A 16,560-nucleotide genomic window follows, 5' to 3' on the forward strand; every position below is an offset into this window, starting at 1 on the left:
GTATTGCTGTTTGTTTATTCTTATACTTTGGGTTAAAAACAAACCTAACTTAACAGGGTTACCTTTTCAAGATCTGACTTATGGCTTTTCTTCTTATGCTTCAAACATCAGACCCACACAAATAAGCAAAATGAAATCTTCCTAAGAAAAATGGGCATCAGAAGGTAATCCTCATGTGTGTCAAATAAAAAAAGATGAAATGATGATCAGTTACCATAACCATCTTGCCCATGGGGAGGTGGCTATGAGCTGGAGTCAGAAAGGAGGGAAATGCCAGCGATGTCATGAGGATAGGCTGGCTTCTGAGGTGGGACTGGCTCCAAGAGTTCACCCTGACCAGGGTCATACTTCACCTTCATAGGTCTCCAAACTTAGTTTGGCAACGTACCAGAGTCAGTCAGGATTTAGGACTGACTTGGACTCAGCAGCTTCTGCACCCCCACAAGAAAGTGCTAGAGATGCCACAGTACAGATGTATTGCTTGACAGAAGGACTACTGACTGCCTTGTAGAGGAGGATATTCTTCTTAGCAGTCCTTCTTCTCAGCCCACTATCTCCCAGTATAGGCAGTTCTCACAAGACGCCAGATTGAATTCAGAAGGTCGTTGTGCATTGTCAGAGGGAGGAACATTGGCAGGAGGTCTCATTAGTGCTTCTGAAGGGCCACCTGTGCGGAGACCCTGCTCCAGTACTCCCACTGACTGCCCGGGATGTGCTTCTGGGATGTGCTTCTAGGCTTTGTGCCAGTCACTCCTTGTGGTTCACATTGTCTTTCGCATGTGTTCATGCTGTTAATTTCTGTTGCTTTCTCTTGCATTCAGGGGCACTTTAAGTCAATTTGCAGGCTCTGCTTTCTTCTTTTGGTATATAGTTACTTAAGGTGATTTTTGTAGATGGCTAATCTTGTCCATTCTGATTTTACCAGCTTTTCTAAATTCTTGAGAGAAGCACCTTACTCTAGACTCCGACATAGACTAGTTATATTCCTTGTCTACTCATGAACAAACATGAAAAAATTATTGCAAAAAGGATGTTATAAGCAATACTTGCTGCTTCAAGAAAGATTTTGCTAGAAAGGAGTACAGAAAATGAAAATGACTTAATTTGTAGGGATAGAGTGAGTTTTTTGCTTTTGATATGATTTTTTAATGATGTCTTAGAATAAAAAAATAATTTTAACAATACAGGAAGTAACATTTAAAATACTATATGTTCAATGAGTGTAGGCCTTATTTATTTCTCTTTAAATCCTTCTGGCATCTAGCACAGTCTCTTTTGCTTGATCTAAGTCTTCAAAAAAATATTTGATGCTGACCGCTACTCTTCTCAACCTGCTTGGTTCTCACTTTGTTCTTTTAGGAAGAAGAAGATATAGAGATGGCTGTGATCTACCTTCAAAAGTTACTCCGGGGAAGAGCCGTTCAGAACATGGTGTGTACAGTCCAACCACTGGTCCTGTGCTTCTCCTTTGAGAATAGATTTATAGAAGGCATATGTACTCGGTTCCTTGGGGTGAATTCCTTCTTACACCCTGCTGTCTGATGGAACTGTATGCTCTTGAATTACCTACCCATTCCTTTCTACTGTCAGAGTTCGTCCAAGTGGGTGGCATAGTGTCAGGGAGAGAAAGGACCTGCCTGCTGTTTGTCACAGTTGTAACTGAGGCAAAGTGAAATTAATATCTTCCTTAGAATCACTAAATCCAATAATTTTCTTACCTGAATTTTGACTTATTTTATAAAAAGTTTATTTAGTTAACTAATCTCTACACCCAACATGGGGCTTGAACTCATGACCCCTACCCCCCAAGATCAAGAGTTGCATGCTCTATCAACTGAGCCAGCCAGGTGCTTCTGAATTTTGACTATTAAGGCATCATAGACTAAATGGATTCCCAAATTTTCCACAATATCATAATTATTTGAGTTTGTATATAGCTAGCACTACCTGAATAATAAATAGCTAAGTAATGCTAACTACAGTTTTGAACCCATACTATAAGCTCACATTATATATTCTTTGCTTTACGTTTATCATCTCAGTTTTTTCTATCAGTTACCCCATTTTATAGGCAAGTGATGTGAGTCTGAGTTATATTAACTACTAGCAAATTCAACTCTGGTCTTCCTGACTGTAAAGGCTTCACCACATTATTTGTGCAAGCACACTTCAATTTTAAAATGGACTGATACAAAGCACCAGCAAAAAAATTTTTCCTCCTCATACAGCTGTAACTCGTAAGAGACTCAGTTAGAATTAGTATGTCCAGGGAAGCCGGGTGAGCATCTGTGTTCAACATTATTCTCCCCTCTCCTTGAGTATTTCCCCAGGAAAAACGTCACAGCAGATTACGTATTACGAACCGCGGGCAGATCTCTTGGAAAAGAAAGCATGGCTATGAAAAAGAGCATCCTCAGGCATCTTTGGGAAGGAGCACAGAAAATGAAGGGGAAGATCTGGTTTCTTAATATGACCCTATAGAAACCATCTTGTCTTTGAGAGGCATTTTGAGAAACTGAGTAAACAACTGCTAAGTAAGCTCTTTCTTGACCTGAGCAGCTGGAGGTGTAGAAAAGAACGCAGAGCTCTAAGCCCTGTGGAACACCCCTGCTCTGCGGAGAAGGCAGAACCGAACCCACCGTTCACCAGTCCCTCACCAGTCACTGCAGGAGCCTTAGGGTCCCGCACAGGGGATGCTAACTTACAAGTCTCTTTTTGATTTGATTTGATTTGATTTGATTTGATTTGATTTGATTTGATACAGATGTTCGAAGGGAAGGAAAAGCGGCTGGAGTTGATCCAGGAGCTGCGCACCAGCCACGCACTACAAGAGGACGACAGGCTGCTGAAGAAAGCCGAGAAGCAAGTGACGCTGGCCTTGCAGCGGCAGAGGAACTTGCATGAGCACAAGGTTCTTTCCTTTTCTTTCTTGTTATATCATCTCCCCAGATTTTTATTATTGGGCAGGCGGCGTTACAACAACAGTAAATGAAATGACAAAAAAGAACTACCCCAACCCCATCACTCTGTCACAGTTGGTGTTTTTAAATAATAGACTGCACCGGCAGTCCAGAATTGGAATGGGATGTGCCCTTGCTGAACTGGGTGTGGTCTTATTTTATTTGCAAAAGAAAAAAAAAAAAACCCACCACATTTTAAAAAGGTTCTCCCTTCCGATTTTCTTAAATATTTGGTTATTCTACTCAGTAGAATGGGGGCTCAACAGAATGAAAAGTAAGTAGTAAAGGCAGGAAAAAAAAAGACATAAGATTTATTTTAAAAAGCAGCACTTGTTTATAAGTTTTGGAGCTGTTCATAGTGCATGCTGCTTAAACCACATCTAAAATATGTTGCTATCTCATGGTATTTGGTATCCTGTGACTTTCATCAGTGTCACCTGACAACAGCTGCTCATTGTAGCTCTTCCCCAAAAGTTGTAAATGTTTTCCTATGGCATTTGTCCATGTATACAGTTTTCAATGTTTCTGACTATAGAGTAGACATACTTTTACTATCTCTCCCACTTATCTCTAAATCAGTGTGAAAAAGAATCCATTTGCAGAGTCTTGTGTTATAAGAAAGCTAATAGTGGAGTTAATATGACCCACCCTGAGTAGTGTACACAACACTTGTGCCATGTGGGACTGGGCATAAATGGTAGGCAGCTTGAGAATGAGTGCGTTACTCCTTTCCCATGACACCAGGCTTGAAGAGGCTCTCGGAGTTTGGGCTTGATGGTGTAGAGAAGGGAGGAAGAAAGCCACAGGCTGTGAGACCCAACAGAGGGACAGAGAAAGAAGAATGGAATGTGGACACTAGAGTTTCTGAATCTGGAGGTCTCAGAGCCCTCAAAATGACAGAGACAAGGCTGCGCTTCTGTGGAGATGGGAACAGAATGGCCTAGAAACACCGGGACCCAAGAACTGGATGGAAAAATGCCCTCCTTGGCCCTTCAAAGTTTCTGATTATAGACTTTAGCAGGTATACCTAAGCTAGCCCAGGCTTTTTCACTCATGTGTCCCAGTTCATAGGTAAACACTTGACTGATACCATCTCAGCTAAGAGCTGAAGGAGTCGTTAACAGAAAGAGCTGTCCCTTAACAAAGGACTCGCCCTGCTTACCTTCTGCTGTACCTAGATACACCACTGATACACAGGAGTCTGAGGGAGGGGACAACTCACATCTACCTCCAGCTGATCCTCTCCTTTTCTCCTCTTATATTTTCTTTGGGGCATAGTACAGAAAATGCACAGTTCCCAATTATGTAATGCATTGCGTGATATGATCACAGCAAAATCACCTTCCTAAAGATTTTTACTTAATTTTCAAATTAGATTGTACTACCTTAGCATACTCAAATTTCCTGCTAAAGGAGAAGGTTGGACACGAACAGGTAGCCATTTGGGATTTTAAGGGTTGCATCTGCCCCCCAACGGAGGGAGCTTGTGATCCTGAGACAAGGAGAGAATCTGTTTGTGGTCTCTGGGCTGAATGACCACTGTGGATAAATGTAAGGAGCAGTGAGGCACTCTTAGTGTGGCCCTTTCTTTCCACCTCCTCCTGTCATATAAGTAAAACTGAACTTTGTGGTTAGAAAGTATGTGCGGGCTGGGCGGAGGTGAGGGAGGGTGTTGGCGCTAATGTCCACGCTTGAATGACAGTCTCCCACAGCCTCATCATCTTTGAGACCTATGTCGGTTTCCTCCCTTCAAAGACAAACCAGAGAAGAACACAGCACAGAACTGTCAGGACTGAGGGAGCGTATGACTGGGAGATGAGCCCTTTCCCTTAAACTGGAGGATAGGAAAAGGAACGGGATGAAGTTGCAAAGGATTCAATCTTCCTAAACACTTTTATTCTCTGTGTCAAAGCCAGGACAGACAGATCCATAAATAGATACTGTGGCTTATTCCTGCCAGAGAACTCCAGGCCCCAACTCTACCTCAGTGATTACATAGACCTGTAGCTTTTTCTTGCTCTGTTTCAAAGATAGTTCTTAATGACTTTGAAGTTTTTTAAAAGAATATGGTACCACAGTTTCTACTTTCATGTTATTCAAGACCTTAGAATTCCCCAAACTTGTTTCAAAGGACCAAGCGTTAAAAAATTAAAAGGTATCATGAGTGAATTTCTAGAAGGTTCTATTTTATTGAACTCCAAAAAATTTTTTTTAAAAAACCTTGACATTTCCCTGCATATCTGGGAAGATAGAAGTACTTTACCTTCTGGATAAAAATGGAAAAAAAATAATTTGTGTGGGTATTAACAAATGTTTTGCTAAATCCCCCTCATAATTTGAGGACTGTAATCTGTCAGTGACAGACTAAGCAATCCACTTTCTCATGTCTCAGTTTGATCATAAGTTTTCTTAGTAAGAATCCTTGGGGCCAGGCTGCCTGGGTAGCTCAGTGGGTTAAGCCTCTGCCTTCGGCTCAGGTCATGATCTCGGGGTCCTGGGATCGAGCCCTGCATCGGGCTCTCTGCTCAGCGGGGAGCCTGCTCCCCCTCTCTCTCTGCCTGCCTCTGCCGACTTGTGACCTCTCTCTCTCTCTGTGTCAAATAAATAAATAAATAAATATTTAAAAAAGAAAAGAATCGTTGGGGTGATGCCAACCTAGTGATAATATTCCTAATAAACACTAAGTGTATTCTGAGAATGAAGTGACTGTCAGGAGTTCTGGGTAATCCAGCATCCCTTCATACACATCCACATGCTTTGTAGAATTTGTATCCTTAAAAATGTACTATTGTTTTTCAGGTCTCACTGGTCGAAAACCATTTGGCTGGACTGGAAGGAAGGGCGCTGGCAGACATGTTTGACTTCCTGTCCAAAGAGCTGGTGAGACTACAGGAAGAGCGGAGGATCCATGCTTTTGCCATGCTGGCCGAGCGGCAGCGGAGGATGCGAGAAGCTGAAGAGAGTGGTCGGCGCCAAGTCGAGCAAAGGCGCCTGCGGGAGGAGGACCAGATATTTAAGGAGGCAAGTGGGATAGGGCTAGGCACGTGAGATACTTTGGAGGGAAGAAACCAGACATGGTCCCCTTTCTCCTGGAGCTTAAGTACTATGTAACATGCAAATATGTGTAGAATGAGAAAATATAGTAAGTTTCATGAAGCGAACAGATGGGGCCCAGTGGCACATTTTAAACAGGTTACTGTTATTGCTATGTGGAGAACGGGTTGGAAGGAGTACAAAGTGGAAACCAGATCAGGAAGGAGGCCGTGGAAGTAGTTAAAGCCAATGAGAAACAGGAAGAAGTCAAGGAAACCGTCCAGTTTCTGGCCTAATCAACTGGAAGATGATAGTACCGTTTTTAGATGTGGGAAAGTGGAGCATGGAATTAATTTAGGGGCAGGGGTAGAATCAAGAATTTGATTTTTATTAGGCTTGAGACATTCTAGTGGAGGTGTCATTTCAGCAGATGGATAGCCACAGTGGAATTTAGAAGAGAGGTTTCGGCTAAAGATATAAACTAGAGCACCAGGTTGGTAAGTTAGAATTCTGACCAAGACCTAATGAGTATGGAATTCCAAAGTGAGCAGGATGTAAATTCAGAGGAAGTCCAAGGAGCTAATAATATCTCAAAGCACTCACCCTCATCAAGGATATAAAAGCTCAAGTGTTAAAATTGAAGGGGATTTATGAAGAAGATTCCTTTAGAGGGAACTGTGCTGTGACTACCCGTTACACCCCCTACCCCCCCCACCCCCCAACACACACCAAAACACACCCAGAGGTTGGTTTCTTTTACTGTAGTCATCGGCTAGCTTGATACGTACTCTTTCAGTTAGGGTGTCTGACCCCCTGGGAATGGAGAAGAGGGAAGCTGGGCCAGCTGGCTGCCCAGGGATAGATGAGGCTGTATGGGTGGCTAGCACACCCAGAATATGTCAAGGCAAAGGCTGTGTGAGAGTTTCCCCTGTGTGCCACATGGGAAAGAGAGATAGAACCAACCTGGATCTTAAACATTTTCCAAGAGGGCTGTCTGAATTGTATGTGTGGATAGTCAGTTTAAAAAAAAAAAAAATGTGTCCATTTGAGATCTTCTTACTTGATCTGAGATTTTCAGGATTTACCCAATTCTTTCCTTTTTTTTTTTTTTTTAAGGATTTATTTATTTGACAGAGAGAGACACAGCGAGAGAGGGAACACAAGCAGAGGGAGTGGGAGAGGGAGAAGGCAGGCTTCCCATCAAGCAGGGAGCCAGATGCCGGGCTTGTTCCCAGGACCCTGGGATCATGACCTAAGCTGAAGGCAGACACTTAATGACTAAGCCACCCAGGCACCCCAATTTACCCAATTCTTATGGAATTAGGATTGAATAGTATTTGTTTTGTGTGTGTGCTTCAAGTTTTTTTTTTTAAGCCAAAGAGATTGCTCTCCCTCTACACAGTGTAAGAATTTTTTTTAAAAGATTTTATTTATTTATTTGACAGAGAGAGATCACAAGTAGACAGAGAGGCAGGCAGAGAGAGAGGAGGGAGCAGGCTCCCCGCTGAGCAGAGAGCCCGACGCGGGACTCGATCCCAGGACCCTGAGATCATGACCCGAGCTGAAGGCAGCGGCTTAACCCACTGAGCCACCCAGGTGCCCCCAGTGTAAGAATTTTTGAGTTACATATTGTCATGTTCAGCCTTTTAACTGGAGTGGCAGATCATCTACAATGTGTAACAGCCTATAATCCATATTCTAGCAATTTATGATTGCATACTTAGGGAGGAAAACTGTAAAGAAAAGGGAATGTTTACCATAAAGTCATGACAGTGGGAAGGGTCTGTGGTCAAGAAGAACCCATAGCGGCCTTCTAGAATTCTAGCAGTGGCTACATGGGTACTGGCTTTACCCTAATTCAGTGCACAGGACATCTATCACTGTGCACTTTTTAAAATGTGTGTTCTATTTCACAATTTCAGAAAGCTTAAAAAAAAAAGCAGCAGTCCAGGGTATGATAGTTCAAAAATTGATCAGAGACCCAGGATCCTTCTAGCTTTCTACATTTTTGTCCTTAAGGCATGGCCCTCATGGCAGTTTAAGATGACTTCTCGTGCTCCAGGATTATGTCCCCATGATGTGAGACATGAAAAGAGAAAAAAAAAAAATGCTAGGTTTTTCCCTTTAAGAATCTTTCTTTCCTAGGGTCACCTGGGTGGCTCAGTTAAGTGTCCAATTCTCGATTCTGCTCAGGTCACGATCTCAGGGTACTGAGAATGAGTCCTGCCTCAGGCTACACGCTGGCTCAAGCCTGTTTAAGATTCTCTCTTTCCCCAACCTGGTTGTGTTCTCTCTCTCTCTCTCTCTCTTTAAAAAAAAAAAAAAAAAAAAAAAAAGAATCCTTTTTAGAAAGTACACGGATGACTTCTGCGTGTATTCCCTCAACCAGAACTATGGTTACTAGGAAATGTAGTCTTTAGACACCTGTTGGCAAAACTAAAATTCAGGGGCTCTGTTATGTAAGAGGAAGGAGAGAAAGGACATTGGGAAATAACCTCTTAGTCTCTGCCACAGTTGGGTAGTTTGACCAAGTCACATTACTGGAAAGAACAAAGCCAGGATCCAAAACAGGGTTATTGACTGAGGCCCATGATCTTTCTGCAGTGTTGTATTGCCCACCCTAAGTAAGACTCATAAAGTGGGCTAGATGGATAGGGCCTGCCCGGAATAGGTAGGTAGGTGGGCTTGAAACAGACTGACCAGACAGGGGAAAAAAAAAAAGGAATGATCAATGAGGGGATTATTGACTTAAAGAACAAAATAGATGTGCTTAAAAGACATTAGCCAATGTTTGTTCATTTTTTTGTCTTGTTTACAGTAGTATTCCTGTTCTTAGTAAGGAGGTATTTTTATTTTTTGCAGGTGATTAAAGTTCACCAAAGTACTGTAACTTCCTATCTGGAAGACATAATACTGAACACTGAAGAGAACACTGCAGAAGAACAAGCCAGGGCAGAAATTGAGAAGATGGCTAAGGAAATCAATGACATTGCTTATGAAATGGAGAGCCGGTTCGTACCAAGAGACCAGAAGGCAGGATGGGCAGTCCATTTACTGTTACCGATATGTATTTTTCAAGAGCTTAAGATTTTACCTTCAAGGAGAAACAAGTATATATCTCCTGCTTCAGTGTCCATTGTTTTAATTGCATAACTCCTTAGAAGTCAACATGCCTAACCCTTTGCATGGCAGGAGCTCTGGGAGTAGGATTTTCAGTGATCCTCTGCAGTCTGGATCACTAACATGTACTTTTACAATACCACAAAGCATGAAAGCAATGTGAATAAGTATGTGCAGTATGACTTCACCCCAAAGGTTTTGGCTTCATAAGTATATTTCTAACATTCCTTTCCTGGCAGTCAGGTTAACTAAAGGACAGGATCAAACCTGAATTTGCATGAAGTTAACCAAGCCCTGTGGCAGAATAATATTTCAGACAACTTAATCAAGGAAAAGGCAGTGGTGGGATTTGAGCAGTGGAGTCCTTCACATAAGGAGAACTTGAGTAGAAATCAGCAGCTCAAGTAAGGCAACAAAGGAAATAGTTTAATTTGTTTTTTATTTTTTAGTCGAACTCAGCTTCAGTCAGAGGAGATTGTTGCTGAGTTGGTTTATAGTTTCCTGATCCCAGAAGTGCAAAAGGACTATGTCAAAGAAAAAGGTAAGCCAATGTAATGCTTCACTTTGTGATTTCGTTTAAAAGAGATAAACTATTTTCAATATCCCTGAGATTTAAAATTGAGCAGAAGTATAAAGAAATTTCTGAAGGAGAATCACTGAGTTTTTTATTTCAGAGCTTGTCAAGTTCTCTTCATGCTCTCTGATTCCAGAGTATAATCAGTCTAGTATAGATGCGATACAGTTCTAGTAAGTGTGACGGAGTATCAAAAGCAAAAGCTTCTTTAAGAATTTGGTTAAAAAAAAAAAAGAATTTGGTTTAAGGCAAATGTTGACAATATGCAGGATTTTCAGAGTGTGCTAGCCTTTTGGAGGTGGGACACACACAGTGTCGATGCTGGAAAGCTGAGATGCTTAAAGGGTTAAATCTATTCTGCTGCTCTGCCTATGCCCCAGATAACTTAGTTTCTGCCAGGACTGTATCTAAGTATAAATATCTTCACTTGTCAAAAGTTGCACGTCTTGAAGACTGATGCTTTTAGTTAATAGAGAAAGAAAAATATTGTCTTAAAAAATGTTCTTGGGGCACCTGCGTGACTCAGTCATTAAGCATCTGATTCTTGATTTTGGCTCAGGTCATGATCTCAGGGTCTTGAGATCAAGCCCCACATCTGGCTCCATGATCCACGTGGAGTCTGCTTGAGATTTTCCCTCTCCCTCTGCCTAACCCCCCAGTCCCCACAGAATACTTCTGTGGAGCTTTCAGCCTATTGGTGATAGGTTACCAGAGGCAGAGGGGTGCAACCAGAAGATCAATAAGTGAAATAACTTCCAATGAAGATGGCCAAGTAGGAAGATCCTAAGCTAACCTTGTCCCACAGTTACACATAGATGACACACACATCAGTGTAAGTAACCCAGAAAACAATCTGAAAACTGGCAGAACACACTCTCAACATCTAAACATAGAGAAGAGATCACATCAAAAATGGTAGGAAGTGCAGAGACAGGTCAGAAACCAAATTGACCCATGACACTGTCCATGGAAGGGACACTGCAAGCATGGAGAAAGGAAAACAGCAGACCCTACACCAGACACCCCAGGCAAGGGGCACCTGTACAGGGAAGATGAATCCCTATAACATTTGGTTTTGAAAACCACAGGGGCTTAACTTCACAAGTTTTACAATCAGCAGGGCTCAACATCTGGTACTTTGTAACTGTGGCTTGGCTCTAGAGAGCCAGAGGGCGATAGCAAACAGTCCCCATCCTTAAAGAGACAGCATAACAAACAGCTCTACTGGGATACAGCATGGAAGCAGCAGTTTGAGTCTATGAGAAGACTTACTAATAGTGGAACATGTGCTGGAGGGGCAGGGATCTTTAGGAGACTTCTCCAAAACCAAAAGTGCTATCAGGAGCCATTTACCTCCCTCAACCCCAGCCTAGATAAATGGATACCTACAAGGACCAGCAAAGTGCATACTCTACTTAGCTTGCTAACAATATACTCCATTCCCAGGTTCTTCTGGGAATCCCAAGCACTCTAAGCAGGAGTTCAGCTAAAGCTGTGTCACAAACTTGGCATTATGCAAGCAGCTCCACTGGGCCAGCACCACTCCAAAGTGACTCCTGCCCCAGGGAGAGAGGAAGATAACCACACACACATCAGTCAGCTGTGAATCCAGCAACTGGCAGACATTTGGTCTGACTGCATGCCTCACCCACCAATGAAAGCCTCCCAGGGGTCAACACAGAGAGAATGCCCTATAGTTCAGTGTGACCATAGCTCTGGCGTACATCAGGGCTGACCCAAATCAAGCCCATGGTGACCCCAGACAGCATGGGGACCAAACCCTGTCCACAACAAGCAGACAGTCTTTGAAGATGACTAGACTGAAGGCAAACACAACTCAGCCACAACAGTAGGGCATACACAACATGCACAGGAGACATCCCTGAAATTCCAGGATCTGGTGAACAGGGGAAATTTTAATGCAGGGCACTATAGGACCACCACTTTATATGTCCACAACTTTCAAGAGCAGATGTAGCCGACTTTCATAACACATAGAAACAGACACAGACAAAAGGAGGAGACAGAGGAATATGTCCCAAATGAAAGGACAGGACAAAATCCTAAGAAAGCTAAAGTAATATGCTTGGTAGGGAATTTAAAGTAATGGTCATAAACATATTCATTGGAATGGAGAAAAGAGTGAAGGACTCAGACACACAACAAAGAGAGAAAACACAAAAATACACTGGAGGGAAAAAATAGTACATGAGAGGAAGCATAACACATCAATGCTTTGGAGGATAAAGTAATGGAAAGTAATCAAGCTGAAAGGAAAAAAAGAGTAATAAAAAGGAAAATAGATTAAGGAAACTCAACCACACCATCAAGTGTAATAACACTTGCATTATAGAGATTCAAGAAAGAGAGGACAGAGAAAAGGGTAGGGGGAGAAATTTTTATTTGAAGAAATAATAGCTGAAAACTTCCTAAATCTGGAGAGGGAAACAGAAATCTAGATTCAGGAGGCACAAATCACCTCCAACAAAATCAACCCAAGGAGGTCCACACCAAAGTACATGGTAATTAAAATGGCAAAAAGCAGTGGTAAAGAATTTTTAAAGCAGCAAGAGGAAAAAAAATAGTTACATATAAGAAATACCCTGTAAGACAGCTGATTTTTCAGCAGAAACATTGGAAGCCAGAAGGGAGTGGCAGGATATATTCAAAGTGCTGGAAGAGAGAAACATGTGACCGAGAATACTCTATCCAAAAAAGCTATCATTCAGAATAGGAGGAGAGAAGAGAAAGTTTGCCAGACAGAAGTTGGAGGAATTCATGACCACTAAATCAGCCTTACATGAAATGTTAATGGGACTCTGAGTGGAAAGGAAGGACCATAAGCAGGAGTAAGAATAGGAAGCACAAAACCAGTAAAATAAAGTATATCTATAAAAATCAGTCAAGGGATTCACAAAATGAAAGCATATAAAGTATGACACCATATACCTAAAACATGGTGGAGGAGAGGAATAAAAATTCAGTGCTTTTAGAATGGGTTCAAACTTAAGCAAACAACAACTTAATATAGACTGCTATTTGCACAAGACATTACATATCAACCTAATAGTAACCACAAATCAAAAACCAGTAATATATATGCCAAAAAATTGAGAAGGGAATCCAAGTACATCACTAAAGAAAGCCAGCAAACCAGGAGAGAAAAGAGTAAGAAAGGAATAGAGAACTACAAAACAACCATAAAACACGTACTTATTGCTATTTGTTACTTAGCTATCAATAATTACTTTGAATATAAATGGACTAAATGATCCAATCAAAAGACACAAGATCATAAAATGGATAAGAAACCAACACCCCTATATGCTCTCCACAAAAGAGTCATTTCAGACCTAAAGACACATGCAGATTGAAAGTGAAGAGATGCAGAAGGGTTTATCATGCAAATGGAAGTGAAAAGAAAGCTGGGGTACCACTTAGTTCAAATAGACTTGAAAACATGGGGTACCTGGGTGGCTCAGTGGGTTAAGCCTTTGTGTTTGGCTCAAGTCATGATCTCAGGGTCCTGGGATCGAGCCTCACGTGGGCTCTCTGCTCATCAGGGAGCCTGCTTCCCCCACCCCCAACCGCCTGCCTCTCTGCCTACTTGTGATCTCTCTCTCTCTGTCAAATAAATAGGTTAAAATCTTAAAAAAAAAAAAAGAAAGAAAGAAAAGACTATAACTGGAAACAAAGACACTATGTAATCATAAAGGGAATAACAATCCAACTAGAAGACACAACAATTGTAAATATTTATGCACTCAACATGGGAGCACTCAAACACATAAAGTAGCTATTAACATATTTAAAGAGAGTAACTGATAGTAATACAATAATAGTAGGGGACTTTAACACCCCGTGTACATCAATGAATAGATCATCCAAAGAGAAAAATCAAGGAAACAGTGTTTTGAATGACCCAGCAGACCAGATGGACCTAAGAAATACTCAGAAATTTCCATCCTAAAACAGTGGAAGAGGCATTATTTTCAAGCACACATGGAACATTCTCCAGAATAGATTACATGTTAGGCCACAAAATAATTCTCAACAAATTTAAGGAGTTTGAAGTTGTATTTGCATCTATTCCAACGACAATGCTATGAAACTAGAAATCAACCACAGGAAAAAATCTGGAAAGAAGACACTACATAGAGGTTAGATTACATGCTACTAAACAATGAATGCATCAGCCAAGAAATAAAAAAAATACATGGAGATAAATGAAATGAAAACACAATGATCCAGAATCTTTGAGATGTAGCAAAATCTGTTCTAAGAAGGAAGATTATAGCAGTACAAGCCAACCTCAAGAAAAATCTCAAACAATCTAACTTTATACCTAAAAAAGCTAGAAAAATAACAAGCAAAACCCAAAACCAGAAAGAAGGAAGTAATAAAGATAAGAGAAAAACATGAATTAAAAAAAACTAAAATATAAGGGAGGAAAGCAAGAGCTGTTTCTTTGAAAAGATCAACAAAATTGATAAACCTTTAGCCAGATTCATAAAGAGAGAGAGAGAGAAACAAAGAGGACTCAAACAAAATGAGAAAAGAATGAGGAGAAATAACACCACAGAAATACCAAAGGTTATGAGACTATTATGAAAAATTATATGCTAACAAATTCAACACCAAGAAGAAATGGATGAATTCCAAGAAATATATAACCTCTCCAGACTAGATCAGGAAGACATAGAAAATTTGAAGATTGATCACCAGCAGGGGAGATGAATCTGTAAACAAAAAAACTTCCAACAAACAAAAGTTTAGGACCAGGTGGCTTCACAGGTGAATTCTACAAGCATTTAAAGAAGCATTTAAAGAATTATACAAGCATTCTTCTCAAACTATTCTGAAAAATAGAAGAGGAAGGAAAACTTTCAAATATAGTCTATGAAGCCAGCTGATACCCTGATACCAAAACCAGATAAAGAAGCTACAAAACAAGAGAACTACAGGCCAGTACCTCTAATGAACATAGATGCAAAGATTCTCAACAAAATATTAGCAAACCAAATCCAATAATACATTAAAAAAAATTCACCACAGTCAAGTGGGATTTCTTTCTGGGATGCAAGGGTGCTACAATATTTGCAAATCAATTAATGTGATACATCACAACAACAACAGAAAGTATTTTAAAAAAATGATCATTTCAATAGATGCAGAAAAAGCATCTGACAAAGCACAGTGTCCTTTCATGATAAAGACCCTCAACAAAGTAGGTTTAGAGGGAGCTTACCTGAGCATAATAAGATCCATATATGAAAAACCCACAGCTGAAATTATACTCAGTGGTGAAAAACTGAGAATTTCTCCCCTAAGATCAGGAATTAAGACAAGGTTGTCCACTCTCACCACTTTTATTCAGCATAGTACTGGAAGTCCTAGCCACAGCAATCAGAAGAAAAGAAATAAAAGGCATCCAAATTAGTAAAGAGAAGTAAAAGTTTAACTATTTGCAGATGACGTGATAATATATAGAGAAAACCCTAATTATGCCACCAAAAAACTATTAGAACTACTAAATGAATTCAGAAGGGTTACAGGATACACACTCGATAAGCAGAAATCTGTTGCATTTTTATACATTAATAGTGAAGTAACAGAGAAATTAAGAAAATAATCCCATTTACAATTACACCAAAAAGAATGAAATACCTAGTAATAAACTTAACCAAGGGGGTGAAAGATGTCTACTCTGAACAGTACAAAACACTAATGAAGGAAATTGAAGATGACACAAATGGAAAGACATCCCATGTTCATAGATTGGGAGAACAAAATTGTTAAAGTATCTATACTACACAAAGCAATCTACAGATTTAATGTAATCCCTTTCAGAATTCCAACAGCATTTTTTCACAAAACTAGAACAAATCATCCTAACATTTGTATGGAACCACAAAAGACCCCGAATGAACAAGGCAGTCTTGAAAGAGAAGAACAAAACTTGGAGGTATCACAATCCCAATTTCAGGATATGCTACAAAGCTGTAGCAATCAAACCAGTATAGTACTGGCACAAAAACAGATATATAAATTAATAGAACACAATAGAAAGCCCAGAAATAAACCCACAATTATAATGGCTGACTAATTTTCCACAAAGGAGGCAAGAAAATGTAATGGGAGAAAGTATCTTTAATAAATACTGTTGGGAAAACTGGACAGCTACATACAAAAAAATGAAGCTGAACCATTTTCTTACATCAAATACAAAAATACACTCAAAATGGATTAGGGACATATGTGTGAGACCTGAAACCATAAAAATTCTAGAAGAGAGCACAGGCAATAATTTCTCTGAGGTTGGTCATTGCAACAATTTTTTTAGATAGGTCTCCTGAGGCAAGGGAAACAAAAGCAAATATAGACTACTGGGACTACATCAAAATTAAAGGCCTCTGCACAGCAAAGGAAACCATCAACAAAGCTAAAAGACAAACTATTGAATGGGAGAAGATATTTGCAAATGACATATCCAGTAAAGGTTTAGAAAAAATATAAAAAACTTTCACAACTCAGCACCCAAAAAAAAAATTCCTATTAAAAAATGGACAGAAGACATGAACAGACATTTCTCCAAAGAAACATACAGATGGCCAGAAGACACAGGAAAAGATGATGACACCACTAATCATCAGGGAAATGCACATTAAAACCATGGTGAAATATCACATCATACCAATCAGCCTGGCTAAAATAAAAACGCAAAAAAAAGTGTTGGCAAGGATCTATTAAAAAAAAAAGGAGGAGGGAACCTTATGCATTTATGGTGGGAATACAAGCTGGTGCAGCCACTGTAGAAGACTGTATGGAAGTTCCAAAAAAAAAAAAAAAAATGAAAAATAGAATTACCAAATG

The 16,560-nt window shown here is 40.3% G+C and overlaps 1 protein-coding gene across 3 annotated transcripts in view; it reads left to right on the forward strand.

Moving 5' to 3' along the window:
* The window catches only part of CFAP91 (cilia and flagella associated protein 91), a 102,565-nt gene that overhangs the window by 73,812 nt on the left and 12,193 nt on the right, over positions 1-16,560 (forward strand). For all 3 annotated transcript variants that reach the window (XM_047725927.1, XM_047725908.1, XM_047725916.1), the window contains 5 exons: positions 1,360-1,431; positions 2,765-2,911; positions 5,760-5,981; positions 8,856-9,004; positions 9,563-9,654. In XM_047725927.1, coding sequence (XP_047581883.1) covers positions 1,360-1,431; positions 2,765-2,911; positions 5,760-5,981; positions 8,856-9,004; positions 9,563-9,654 — 682 coding nt within the window. The remainder of the gene's footprint in view (positions 1-1,359; positions 1,432-2,764; positions 2,912-5,759; positions 5,982-8,855; positions 9,005-9,562; positions 9,655-16,560) is intronic.

The sequence above is a fragment of the Lutra lutra genome, chromosome 1, assembly GCF_902655055.1.
Source record: "Lutra lutra chromosome 1, mLutLut1.2, whole genome shotgun sequence".
In the NCBI taxonomy this organism is placed as follows: domain Eukaryota; kingdom Metazoa; phylum Chordata; class Mammalia; order Carnivora; family Mustelidae; genus Lutra; species Lutra lutra.